The 14,009-nt window shown below is 47.6% G+C and overlaps 1 protein-coding gene across 1 annotated transcript in view; it reads right to left on the bottom strand.

Moving 5' to 3' along the window:
- MEI1 (meiotic double-stranded break formation protein 1) overlaps positions 1–12,622 on the bottom strand; it is a 38,783-nt gene extending 26,161 nt beyond the window's left edge. The window contains exons 1-11 of the mRNA XM_068940867.1: positions 12,503–12,622; positions 12,002–12,125; positions 10,368–10,418; positions 8,686–8,759; positions 7,909–8,014; positions 7,085–7,288; positions 5,663–5,793; positions 4,391–4,505; positions 3,247–3,363; positions 2,616–2,715; positions 5–139 (exon numbers count right to left, since the gene is read on the bottom strand). Coding sequence (XP_068796968.1) covers positions 5–139; positions 2,616–2,715; positions 3,247–3,363; positions 4,391–4,505; positions 5,663–5,793; positions 7,085–7,288; positions 7,909–8,014; positions 8,686–8,759; positions 10,368–10,418; positions 12,002–12,125; positions 12,503–12,619 — 1,274 coding nt within the window. The 5' untranslated portion in view covers positions 12,620–12,622. The remainder of the gene's footprint in view (positions 1–4; positions 140–2,615; positions 2,716–3,246; positions 3,364–4,390; positions 4,506–5,662; positions 5,794–7,084; positions 7,289–7,908; positions 8,015–8,685; positions 8,760–10,367; positions 10,419–12,001; positions 12,126–12,502) is intronic.
- Between the last annotated feature and the right edge of the window lie 1,387 nt (positions 12,623–14,009).

The following is a 14,009-nucleotide window of genomic DNA, read 5'->3' on the forward strand; positions in this document are numbered from 1 at the left end:
CTACCTCAGAAAGGCTGCCACAGCTTTCACAGCCTCCACTGCCACCTCTAGCACTGGGAAGTTCACCGTCTCCATCAGAACATCAATGGCTTCTTTACATACACCTCGGTTTGTGAATAATTTGATTTCCAATGGTTGCCTGAAAAGAGGAAACAGCAAAGAGAATATTGTCAGAATAAAGTAACTGCAACACCCTCTCCTTATTTCACCAAATGGATAGCTGAGCCATGCGGTTCCAGCCATGCTTTTCAGTATTTGGAGCCAGCTGCTCTCAAGGAATGCAGTCTCAAACTTGAGCATGTCTGGAGCCCTTCTACAAAGAAAAAACCCACAGCTTGGATAACCGTGTGACTGTGCCAGCAAAATACTGGTACGAAAAGCACATGAAAAATAGGCTCTGCAAAACGTAGTGATCTCTCTGCCTAGGACTTTATGCTGAGCCCATCTGCTCTATCATTTAAGGATCCATCTGGGAATTCACATTTCTCAGTAAACATCCAAGCACCACCATCCTACAACCAGGACAAGGCCAGGAGAATAGATTCTCTCACAGTCCTGTGGCATTTCTAATGCCAGATGCTACCAGGACGGGGACTTTCATGAACTTGAAAAGTAATCAGGAAAATAAACAAAACCCAACTGTTTTGACATTTTTTTATTGATAGTGAGTACTCTGATTGTCTGATCACCTTATGGCATGACACCTTTGAGCTTTCCACACCCGAGCACCAGCGGATAAGGAGTCATTAATTCTGCTATTGTGTAAAGCTGCATAAATGGCAGACAGGCTCAGCTGGCTCCTGGCAAGTCAGGTACATTTGGGAAGGAGGGGGGAAACAGGCAGCTACATGTGGGAAAAGGGCACTAGCAGCCTGCCAGAGGGCCTCACCAAAGAGACCAAGTAAAGCCAAAGAAGGAGAAGCACAGCATGACAGAAGCCAGATTCGGAGCCAAAAGCATTCCCTGTTACTCACTTTTCACAGACATGCCTGATGAGTGAGCCAGGAGCACATGCTCCCACACACAATTGAAAGAGAAAAGTGAACTGCAGCAGAAATGAAATTAGTAGCCCAGCTGCAGCGCAAAAAGCGAGCAGAGGCAGAAGTCCTCCTTTTAGTCACTCAAATTCAGCTTGGCAGTTGCCTCACATTCTGCCGCGAGAAAAAGTTGAGAAGTGGGCAAGGCAGGGAGAAGGCTTTGTGGGGCTCAGGAACCAGGACCAGCCTCTGGCCCAAGCCATGATAAAGGATATGCCTCATGTTGTTTCTACTGATACTTTAATTTTATTAATCCCCTGCATTTTCTTCCTTTCATCACTGACCTTCTGAAGTAAAACACATCAGAAGAGTCTTCACTGACTCATGCAGGGAGGAAGGGATGGAGGAGTACTGCTGACTCATTCAAGAGGCATAAACCCACTTGCAATATGGTGCATTTTGATGTCTTTGGGGCCTTAGGAAAAAGCGTGAAGGACAGCACACCTGCAGCTTCCTGCACCTTCTTGTCTTTGGGCCCCAAACTGTGCCTGCCACTCCAGTGGTGCTGGGAGAGGCAAGCAGCACTGCAGGGAGAGCTACCCACCATTCCTAATACTTCTAACAACGCAAATGGAGACAGTCAGTCTTACTCAGATAACATCAGAGTGCAGGGGAGTCACAAAACAAGAAAATCCAGCTACAAGGCAAACAAGGAGGAGAGAGTCCAGGAGGAGATCCCTTCCCCCACCATCAGATAGTTCTAAATAAAACTACACTTCTAAGGTAAACCACAGTGAACCAGAATGTGCACGCTAGAAAATGAGAGCAATCGGGCAGAGTGCTCTCTTTGCTTTACAAGCATTAACGCTGTAATTAGTGTTTCCCACATTGTGGTTTCTTCTTTTTGACAGATCCCACACTGGCATCATCACACTGTTCCAACACTGCTGCTTTTCTTTTTCTTTCTTTCCCTGTCACTTGCTACAGAATTGACGATGACATTTCCAAAATTCAGCTCAAGGGCTCTCTTGGGGGAACTAAGCAGCAAAAAGAAGGCTGTGACAACAGCATGACAAGACAGGAACAAAATCATAGAGGCAGGAACAGGAAGCACAGAAGAAAAACAAGGCAAGTTTTGTTATTCTTTACTAGAAAAAGAGAGAAAAAATGTGACAGAAAACATTAATATTTCAGCCTGGAATTTGTTTTTCCTGTATGAATTTAGCTCAGATGAAGATGCAGGACCAAAAGCCAGGGAATCTACATATTCCATTTTGTCACAGAGGTGCACTTAGCAGGAGCTGGCCTGCTCACATATACCTGGACCTTCCTAGCCTTCCCCTCCTGTCCTATCTACTGCTGAAAGGAGAATTCACCTCTCAAATAGACAAGGAAGCAGGAAGAAGCAGATACACTGGTGGCTGTACGCACAAAGAGGACATGCTGATGTTCAGAAACCACTGGCATCTTCACAAGGATAAGGGCAATGCGCTTGTTCAGCAACATCTTTCAAACACAGAGGCCCTGGGGCATAGATATTTGATCTCGGAGAAAAAGCCTAAACAGTAAAAGCCCAACAGCTTCCATTTTGGGGCACAAACTCTGCCTGTGCAAACCAGATAAGGGGTAGCCCCTTACCGTTTCAGTATTTCAGTGAAGAGCAGGAGCCCTTGCTTGTGCAACTCTACATTGTTCAGGTGCAGGACATCTCGGAGGCTCCTCACCAGAGATTCAATGCCTGCACATGTTCAAGAGAAGGCACAGAAAGGGCTTTTAACAAATATCCCGAAATCCAGAATGGAACCAAAATGAATTTTTTAAAAGGAAGGAAGATTTCAACAATCATTCTTCTGTGTCACTGACAGAAACAACAACTGCCCAAAACACCGTGTTAACTCAGCTCCCTGATAACAGGCCTCAGCTTCCACTGCTGGAGGAAAGTCCAGAAGGAAGGAAGGAATTTGGCTTCTTTTCCTAAATCCACCCTTGGCATCTCCACAGAAACACCTAATAAGACCTCAGGTAGTGTCAGTCATGAAGCCTGGCTATTATAATGGACACATGCTCATTAGGAACTCATTAGGTCAGAGACACTGTAAACTCAAGCTATGAAAACATCACAAATGTATCTGGTGGGTACTCATTTTCAGTTCTTTACCTATCCTGACCAGAATGGTGATTGTTCCTAAAGCACTGAAATTCAGCTAGAGGCACAGCAAGTGCTCACAGCAAGACTGCAGTAACTCTGTCAGAAAGGCTGATGACTTACCATAGACTGTGTGACACTTCGAGAAGAAAAGGCGCTCTTCAGTTAGGAGGAGCAAGCAGCAGTATACTGACCAGATGAGAATTTCATTGGTACATGAGAGACACTCAAACAGGAATTCTGCAAACACACACACACAAATAAGGAAGAGGTAAGGAGCAGTCTGCTCGCAGCAAGGCACAGCTGCTCCTAGAACAGAGTAGAGGAAGAAGGAGGAAACCAGGAAGTATAGCAACAGCCACAGGGAGAACGGTGACAGTATGAAATGGCAGCAATGGGGAATGCAGAGCGTACCTGGAGCTACGCTAGTCTTCAAAATAAAGCGACTAGAGAGCAGAGTCCTGCAGGTAGACATCTTCCCAGCACAAACTTTGCAGGCAGGAGCTGAACTGTGGCTCTAGCCTTTAGCACAAATGAAGAGCTGCAAAGCCAGCTTTACCACAGATGCAGTGATATTTTTTTCTCGAACTTCTAGGTCTCATAAGCGATTTACAAAACCAAAACATTTCTGTCTTCTGGGAGTAGAGTGAAATAATAAACCATCACCCACAGTTGGATTCCAAAGCTAAATCCTAGGCCAAATTCTGTGCACATTCACAATATTTAGTGGGATAAAATGTGATTCCAGCCTGTTAAGGTTTTGCAGCTACATTGCACAGGCTGGAATCCAAACAAAATGCAGTCTCTCCTGAGACAGGATCAACCTTGGGGCTGAAGGTTTTAAAGGAAAACCCAGATGCTGCAGGAGGCAGCTAGCAATGTAATGTGGTGAAGGGCACTCTGCTCTCTCTATGACAAGTGGACTATAAGCCACCTGCACAACAGATGTCTTACAACTGAGACAAATGGCTGATAAAACATTCCCTAATATCATTCAAGAGGGAGCTTGGCCTCAAGGACCTATCCAAATTCTTGTTGTGGCATCTCCAACCTGCCTGTTGACAGCTGCTTCTATACTTTCAATTGAAAACCTATTCTTCACTTCTCTTCCTAAAATCGCATTAGCTATTTTTACTGGTACAAAACAGTCCCTGCACAGATTATACAATCAGTGGATTTCACTGAGCCAGAATGATTCCTAATACAAACAAGCAGGGTGGGCTTTGATACTGAGAGTTAAATAATAGGTGTTGCTGCTCTTCTTCACCTGGGACATCTGCATGGATAAAGGCAGGAGCGTATCTGCTAGGAGAGTGAACCAGCACTGCTGCCATACAGTGAGAACTTGCTGCCTGTAACATCTCATCTCTGGTCAACAAAAGCTGTTGGGAAACAAAAGCCAAAAGGAGGGAGGAAGTCAACAGTGCAGATATGAGTAGCAAACAGTTCCCCCTAAATTTTAAAAAGAAATGAAGATGTCTCTTTTGACATGTATTTCACTGATTAAACTCACTAAGGCAAGATAAAACACTGAGCCAAATACACTCAAAAATGCAAAATGAAAACCACAATAGAGAAGACTATGAGTAAGGACAGCTCTGCCCCCATGCTTAGTTATGCTGGCACTACAAGTGCTGTATCAGACCTCAGGCGTCAGTGAGTAAAACCAGCTGGGGCCACAAGGAAAACTTCCCCCCTCTACAATGCAGGAATGAATGGTGGGACGATCTATGGAGGAGCCTCCATTTTCCACTGCAGCCTCTTTTGCTGGTCAGTGCTGGCAACAGCATAGTCAAGCACCTGAAATAAAGATTCAATACAGTCCAGCAAATTCTTTAATTCTAACAACAATTCACCTCAGAACAAGGGATAAGGCGGCCAAGGCCATGAAGGCCAGTGGTATCCTGGGGGCCATCAGGAAGAGCATTGACAGCAGGTCGAGGGAGGTAGTCCTCCCCCTCTACTCAGCCCTGGGGAGGCCTCCCCTGGAGTGCTGTGTCCAGTTCTGGGCTCCCCAATGCAAGAGAGACACGGCACTACTGGAGAGAGTCCAGCGGAGGGCTGCAAAGATGTTGAGGGGACTGGAACATCTCTCCTATGAGGAAAGGCCGAGAGAGCTGGGCCTGTTCAGCCTGGAGAAAAGAAGGCTCGGGGGGATCTCATCAATGTCTACAAGTATCTGAAGGGAGGGTGTCAAGAGGATGGGGCCAGACTCTTCTCCGTGGTGCCCAGCGACAGGACAACAGGCAACGGGCACAAACCAAAACACAGGAAGTTCTGTCTGAATCAGAGGAAAAACTTCTTTCCTGTGAGGGTGACAGAGCCCTGGAACAGGTTGCCCAGAGAGGTAGTGGAGTCTCTTTTCTTGGAGAAAGCTGGACACGATCCTGGGCAATGTGCTCTAGGTGACCGTACGTGAGCAGGGGCATTGAACTAGATGATCTCCAGAGGTCCCTTCCAACCTCAACCATCCTGTGAATCCGTGATAACCTATTAGAAAGTCATAGGTTGCATGCGGTAAGACTACTTCAGCCATCACCTTTTTGAGAACAAGTGGCAGTGGGTTTTCGCCTTCTAAAAAGTCAGGGTTCTCAGACTCCTCCTTTGCCTTTGAATTGTTCATAAGAACGGACACAAAATGGTCAGATTTCAGCAGCTCCTTAAGCAAACCTGCAAAAGAGGGAGTGGGAGTAAGCATCACATTGGGCACGTGAAGGAGTATATTAACAGAGGAGTACTTACAGCCTAAGACCTATTGCCAGCTCCTCTCCTATCCTGCACTCCTTGCAAAGCCCCTCACCTCATTTTTAGGGAGCTGCTTCTGACTGACTATGCCCCTGCATGCTTCCATGAGCCACAGGTCTTGCAATCCCGTGCTGATTCTTTTTGCTGAGTCCGATCTCCTCCCTGCTCCTTCTCGGAGATGTGCAGGTACAATGGTAAATGATCGCAGAAACAACCTAGCTGCACTGTCTTCTCTGCTGCAGTACCCTCCCCCTAAACTGCTTCTTGAGAGAATTTTTGACCTGCACTTTTCTCCAAGCTACAGTCAGTGACAAAACAACAAGAGATTTTCCCTGGAATACTTCCTAGAGAATTGGTGTTCATCTTCCCTTTCTACTTTCACTTTCACAGGCTCTTACTGAAACAGCTGTGTTTAGTTAAAGGATATCCATACAAAAAATCAGTATAAAAGTATAGAGCATTGCTACAGGAACTGAAGCCAGTCATCAGAGTACATTTCTGTACAAGTTCACAACGGATATAGCCTGAGCTGTGGAATTCAACTTTTGAAGGAATCATCATCCATTTCCAGTAGCTGAGTAGGTGATCTGAGGGGCAATCCAATTCCTGCTTACCTCCTACATGAAAGAGGAATTCCCTGGATGGCTTGCAAACAAGCAATGCCAGGAAGGCTGGAACTGCGCTCTCCAGCACAGTTGAAAAGTGCAGGTGGAAGCATAAATGCAAGAAAGCATTATTTCCACATTTGCTTTCTAACCTAAATGACACAATGCCCCACACCAGAAGATAATATTTGTTAGAATCCATCCCATTGCTCTACAGAACGTACCAGTCTGTGCTTAGTGTTTGCATTCAGACACTTTGAGGGACGGTCTGTTCCTAGGATGATAACATCACATTGAGGCAGGTCAAGCTGCAATGCAAATGCTGAAGAGTCTCTGAAGAATTCAGTGCTATGCAAACATGGGGCTGTAGGGACAAGGGAGGGCTGGGGAAGCTCAGCAGCAGGGCTCCTCATGAGATTGCTATGCAGTAACAGAAAGGATCAGCTGCTTCAGACAAAGCTTCCCTGCTGCAAAACAGCCTAATCACCTAGGAGTTTGTTTAATGCTCTTCTAGGAAACAACCCACATTATGGCCTCTAAACTATCCAAGGCTTTCTCCTCTGTTCTAAGGGTTCCCTCGCACCTTACAGCTTCTCTCAGAAATGCCTTACCCAAACAATTAACCTGTAGCTCCTTTGTCTGTGCATGTCCCAAAGTATTCAAGAAGAGACCACACAGCCTTTCTGTGAAGTGTGCTGAAAGCCGTTCTGTGCCAACGGGAGAGGAGTACAGCTTGCCATACAAGTAGCAGACAGCAGCCTTTACACCTTCATTTGGATATGTCAAGCCCATCAGCAGGTGATCCACTAAATTACCTAGCATGAGAAATAGTAATGGCAAGCATTCATACCAATGAACTGACATTTCTAGAGTATCCATCTACTTCCCTCAAAAGCCTGCAAAAGCCCACTGGACAGACCTGTGCACGTAGATTAATGAACGCCACAATTAAGTGATGAACTACTTCACCTCCACCTCTCCCCCTAGTTCAGTCAAACATTTATGGACGTGAATGTTTTTTGGAGTCTCTGAGCAGAGGTACAGAAACAAATGGCTGGAGGAGCTCACTGTTCATCAGATGAAGGTCCATCGCCCCAGTTACTTCCACTGATAGCTAAGCATGCTCAGCACATCCCCGGGGGCTGAACCAAGGAAAGAAAAAACAAATGTATATCGCCTGCAAGGCAGATCTACAAATCTCAGTTCACAGAGGCTGCTTTTGCCAGGCTGGCAAAGAGTAAAACATCAAGTCTGCTATGATGGTAGTGATCTGCAACCTGGGAGGCCCAAAAGCGACTCCACCTTCTGGGGCAGGGTTCTTGTGCGACCTTCATAAAGGCATGCTGGGGGCAGGGGTGCGTGCACGTGTTATGTGTAGTAGGGCTGTGAATACTACCTAGATGTAAACCTCAGTGGCGCATGACAGATTACTCACTGTGCTCTACCACCAGTAAATCAGCTAAGATAGGGATGGCATCTGCCAGTTTGCCCAAGAGAGTGAATGTGGGCAAGCTGCCTCTCATGGTAGTTGCTTTGCACAGCTGTAGACGAGACAGAGGAAGAAAACGTTTCACTGATGAGGGCACAGTCCAAAGGTGGAAATGCACACAAAATAGCAAGCTCTCCGTGATGTATAATGCTCCAAAACAGGATCTTTTCCTAAGAAGGGACCTCTTCACCACTTAGGATAAATCACAGGAAAACCCTGGACACACCTACTAAGCCTGCAGAACACAGCAGTGGTCTCGTAATTTACCCAAGAAGTCTCTTACCTTTTGCTCCTCTTCTTCCTTCTCATCTCCAGCTCTTATATTAGGGGATGAAGCAGCTGAATTTCCCACCTTTGCTATTTTCCTAGGCTTTTGTACCCTGTGGGACCATCACAAACTTAGGAATAAAGAGAGCAAGAGCCCACTGCTCGGCTGCAGATTGGGAAAGCTCCTTTTATCACTAACATGGTAAGAGAGGGAAAGAAGAATATGAGAAAGCCCACAGCCTCATGAGAGCATCATAAAGCCATGCAGCTGTAAGGCATCCTAGGAACAACAAGAAAGCTCCGGAGCAGACACCAATACTGCCAAAATCACAGGAGGGGAGCTGGCATTAGGACATCTTGCTGGAGCAGTAGCTGCCATGTTGCAGGGCCTCTCATTCCTCTCTCTTTAGCCCCTGAAGGATTGAAGTGAAGGGCAGGGAACTCATCTTCACTGACCTCTTTTTGGCTTTCATCCAAAAGATAGCGTAAGTACTGCTCCGACTTCAGCTCCACTATAAGCTGCACCAGAACTAGGCAAAAGAAACAGGATCAGTAATTCACATCAAAGGGCACTCACAATCCATCTTCCATAGGGCTTTAGCAGAGCAGCGAGCAAAAAGTTTAAACGTTAAATTAGCATGGAGGTACTGACAGAGCAGGGTAACATCTGCATTCTCAGTACTATTACTTCTGACAGCCCAGCCTGAGCCTTCTGCAGCAACACCACAGCAGGACTGTTCTAGTGGCACAACAAACTGTACACTGAAGTGAACCACAAGCAACAAACTGAGCATCAGGACACAAAATAAATGCAATAAACCAGGAGAAGAAAGAAACAAATCCCTTGTTTAAAACCATCAAAACTTCTGAAAATAGAACAGGGAAGGATTCCAAAAGTATGAAAACTTCCCTTTAAAGACATGTCCTTCCTGAGAAGACCTCGGAATCACAATTGCTGATTAGGCTTGGATACAGTCTGAGAGCTTCTCCTCTACTACTGCTCCTGAGATAACGGTGCAATCTATCAGCCACTTCTACCCACTGCAGTTATTCCATATACCTTTCCGGAGAGCAAGGCCCCACCTCTCCTTGTGTTATTCACCTCCTCAGCCCCAGATCAGGGCTGTTATTCTGGTTCACAGCAACTGTAAAAACTCTGTCCGCTCTGTCCTAGTAGAGGGAATCAACAAGAAACTACGTTTACCAGGCATCAGTTGCAAGTGCTGTTTATGTTCTAGTAAAGCACAACAACAAAAATACCAGGGACTTCTGGATTCTTCATCTCTTGGCACCTCCTGGGCAATATTAGAGGTGCACCCAGGAGACAGACTTTAGCCAGAAAAGCCACAGGGCTCAGTAGAGGCATAGAGGCGATATATAGATGTTTTAATGGACCTTTCTTGCCCAGAATTCTCAGAATCTCTAAAAACTTTCAAGCAGTTAGCTACCAGTCAGTTAAAATGGCTCTGCTTTGAGAGCATTCACCTTGCAGAGGAATGGTAACATGACAGAAAACCTTCCCGCCTTTGTAACACCATGTTAAATATGTGCCTGAAAACTAATAACCCTCTATGAAACAAGCTAATCATACCTCTTTTCATCTGTCGTGGCTGGACAGGAGGGAATCATTGCATTGCTAATATCACTAGACTCAGCAAAGATGCCCACGCTTACCTGGACTGCAGAGATTCCCTCCTCAGCCCTGCAGGCATTACCTCCAGATTACAAATGAAGGACTACTCACAAAGAAAAGTCTGCAAGCTAAATCCCAAATACTCTATCCTGAGGAGAAGCACCAGATCCCAAAGCTCACTGAAGCCAATAGGACAATTTCCATTTGCTTTGATGAGCCTTGGGTCAGGCCTGAAGACAAGGCTTTATTTACCACTGCTATGCATCTGATGCTAAATTCATTGTACACAGAACCTGTATGAGACTAATATTTAAATCTGCACATCTGCTTCTCCCCTCCCAAAAAATATCGGAACAGTCTGCTCACCACCCTGCACTGAGAGACAATATATGCTCTTCCCAGTTCAAGACAGGTAGAAGCTGAACATCTCACTATCCATATCAGACTAGACACAGACTCAACTTCACAAACCGTCATTATCCGAGACATGGTATCTGCCTCTTACCTTCTAGGAACAGGTCCAAGGCACTGCTGTCTTCCACAGTATGCAACATCCCTAAAAGATAAACAGCAATCAATTGTGGAACTCATTCCTAATTGTGATCATCAGTGCTGTAATGCCTTCTTGTAAAAAGAGCTGCAAATCCTTTTAGAACTGTTTTGTTTTTCCCCTGCTTCACATGACACCAACCTGACTTTGTCAAAGGAAGGGGGATGCTCTCAGGGAGGATCACAAAAGATGTCTCCACAAGCAAGGCACAGGGCGATTAAAACATTCAGCTGGGGCTCCATCTTACATTCTGGCACCAAATGCATCCTTGGTTCATTCAAGCTTTATCCATAATTTATGTATTATTACATATACCCTAAACTTGGACTGGGAGCCCAACTGCTCTAGGAGGTATAGCAAGTACACTAAAACCCAAAGCTATCCCCAAACCATTCAACTGTAAAGTCCTTAAAAGAGAGAGACAGGATTATTATTTAAAAATAGGCAAGAGCATTGAAATGCAAACACAACTCCCGGCTTCTGAGGTATTTTGTGTTAGGGTCATACAACATAGGATTGGACTGGTCATAAGCACTGCTCCATCCACATCTATATAGGATCATGTACGCAGACAGTGCAAACAAGAGAACTAAACCTGCAAAAAGGCTCTGTTTCTAACCTAGCTCCGTTTCCAACACATGCACAGCACAGTTTGTCCAACCCAACTGGGAAAACACTGTTTGAATTATTCAGTGTGTCAAGACATGGGAAGGGACTTGTAAGTCACTCCCCCTCCCCCCAAAGAATAAGAAACATCTGTGATGTGCAAATGAGATCTGGGAATTCAGGGAATCCAATATATTTACTCTTTGAAGGTTCTTGCATTCATACCCTCCATCTTTCTCTTCCTGCCTTGCTGTTTCTTCATTTAGACCGCTATTCCTTCTCTGTCAAGAGTTTAGTCAACATTTCAAAGACCTTTCCCACAGCTAGGCAAACAGAAACCACTAAGATATGTTTGGGACTACAGAGACTGTGGTTGGAAAGGCACTTTCTGACATCCCTCTGAACACTCTATTCTGTTGTGAGGCTGACCTCCAGAAAGAAGTGGGTAATAGAGCCCTACAGCCACAAGAATTTGTACAGATATAAAGTGATGGTGTAAAAAAACACCACGTAGGTAAGTATTTTGCACATTTGATATTAAATCCCACAATATCTTTTCAAGCTCACACTTTCATTTCTGTACCAATCTTCATGTAACGCTATAGTTCAGCAAGATGAAAAAGCACTGAGGTGTGACAGCAGAGTGGAAGGCGTTCTGGGAAGAGCAATAAGCGAGAGCGCTCCATCCAGCAAGACTTTAAAGACAAGCTATGATACTTAGGAAAAGTGCAAGAGCTTTATTAAAATGCTAATTCTGCTCCTTGGTTAATAAGGAAATTAATTAACCTATTCTAATCAAATGGCAGCTCCACAGGGAATATAATACACCTAACATGGAAAGGTGGGAGCACAGAAGTAGTTATTAGTAGTCTCAATATTCTTTTTTTTTAACCCGGAGAAACCTCACATTTCTTCATCCATTCAAAAGCAGATGAGAACTGCCCTCTCTCTGCTACTGTATTAGGCCACGAGGGAGCTCTTACCAAAGAGAGTTTCTATCAAATGAACACAAAGCCCTTCATCTGGTGCCAGCAGCTGGACGACCGGCAGCGCCTGCCAGGCCAAGGCATCCCGGAGACGGGAGAGCATGTGTTTCTTACGCACCAACTACAGATCAGAGACAAGCCATTAGCGCTTAGGGCCACGCAAAGCTGCCGCTCGCACCATCCTAGGGGCAAGAGCGTCCGGACCTTACAGCACGTCTGGGCCCAAGGGCTTAGCACCAAGATACACCCAGCCACCTCCGAGCCCCGAATCCGAAGGAGGAGATGGAAAAGCCAGGGAAGCAGGGTGGGGTGGGGTAGCCCTCTCTGTGGGGCCAGCACTGAGGCTGAAGGCTGTGAGCGGCCAACGCTCCGCGGCTGGGGGAGGCCTGGCGGGAGGCTCTCAGCGGCCAGCCCGGCCCAGCGCAGGCAGAGGTGTGTCCCCCCTCCTCCACCATCACCTCCCGGGGGGAGGGGGGGGGCGGCGAGGGCGCTGCCCACCGAGGCGCCGCCGTCGCCCAAGGTCTCCACAGCGCAGGCGAGGCAGAGCGGCGGGCGGAGCGGCAGGGCCCAGCGCGCGCCGTGGCGGCCGGACAGCCTCGCGCACGCCGCCGCCATCGCCCAACGGCTGCCACCGCCAACGGCCGCCGCGCGGGCGGCGTGCGCATGCGCGGGGGCGCCTGTTTGGGGGGGGGCGGGGCGGCGGCCGTTGCCGTGCGACGCCTAGTGAGCGTTATGCCTCCCCGGGCGCCGCGGGTCTCTGCGCAGGTAGAAGGACCTGCAGCAGGACAGGCTGGGGGTTGACCTGCTGGAAAGCAGCTCTGCGGAGAAGGGCCTGGGAGCCCTGGTGGACAACAAGTTAAGCATGAGCCAGCAATGTGCCCTTGTGGCCAAGAAGGTCAATGGGATCCTGGGGGCCATCAGGAAGAGCATTGACAGCAGGTCGAGGGAGGTAGTCCTCCCCCTCTACTCAGCCCTGGGGAGGCCTCCCCTGGAGTGCTGTGTCCAGTTCTGGGCTCCCCAGTGCAAGAGAGACACGGCACTACTGGAGAGAGTCCAGCGGAGGGCTGCAAAGATGATGAGGGGACTGGAACATCTCTCCTCTGAAGAAAGGCTGCGAGAGCTGGGCCTGTTCAGCCTGGAGAAAAGAAGGCTCGGGGGGATCTCATCAATGTCTACAAGTATCTGAAGGGAGGGTGTCAAGAGGATGGGGCCAGACTCTTCTCCGTGGTGCCCAGCGACAGGACAACAGGCAACGGGCACAAACCAAAACACAGGAAGTTCTGTCTGAATCAGAGGAAAAACTTCTTTCCTGTGAGGGTGACAGAGCCCTGGAACAGGTTGCCCAGGGAGGTAGTGGAGTCTCCTTCACTGGAGATATTCAAAACCCACCTGGGCACGATCCTGGGCAATGTGCTCTAGAGGATCTTGCTTGAGCAGGGAGGTTGGACTAGATGATCTCCAGAGGTCCCTTCCAATCTCAACCATTCTGTGATTCTTTGAAAGCCTGGTGGCGCTGCCCCACTGCCTGCCAGGAGCATGTTACCTGCAGGACGCGGGCAAGGGGGGGGGGGAATGCGCGTGCGGTGTCGCCCCCTTGAAGTGGGTGCAGAAAGGGGAGCAGCAGGGGTCCCGCTAGGGTCAGAGAGGGGGGCGCAGCAGCAGTTTGGGAGTGGACGTTCCCCATGCGCTGTGGTACAGGGACAGGTGGGGTAGGGCCTGCGCGGGACCAGATGGCAGCACCAGGGAAATAAAATACCCGCAGGGATGGGAGTAGCAGGGATAGAAAGAGTGTGGAAGAAGAAAAATGGTGTGAAAAGAGGAGAGGGGAGATGAGAGCAGAGCCAGGAAAGCCAGGAAACGGACTGGAGGGAGAGTCCAGAGTCAGAGCCCCTGTTGTAAGGGTGCGCAGGGGAGAACAAGGGGAAAGGTGGCAGGAGACCAAAAGAGCAAGAAAACCCTGAGCAGTGTCCTCTGGTTGCATGGGCACCTTCTGAGTGCAAGGCAT

Source organism: Struthio camelus, chromosome 1 (assembly GCF_040807025.1).
Source record: "Struthio camelus isolate bStrCam1 chromosome 1, bStrCam1.hap1, whole genome shotgun sequence".
NCBI classification, from domain to species: domain Eukaryota; kingdom Metazoa; phylum Chordata; class Aves; order Struthioniformes; family Struthionidae; genus Struthio; species Struthio camelus.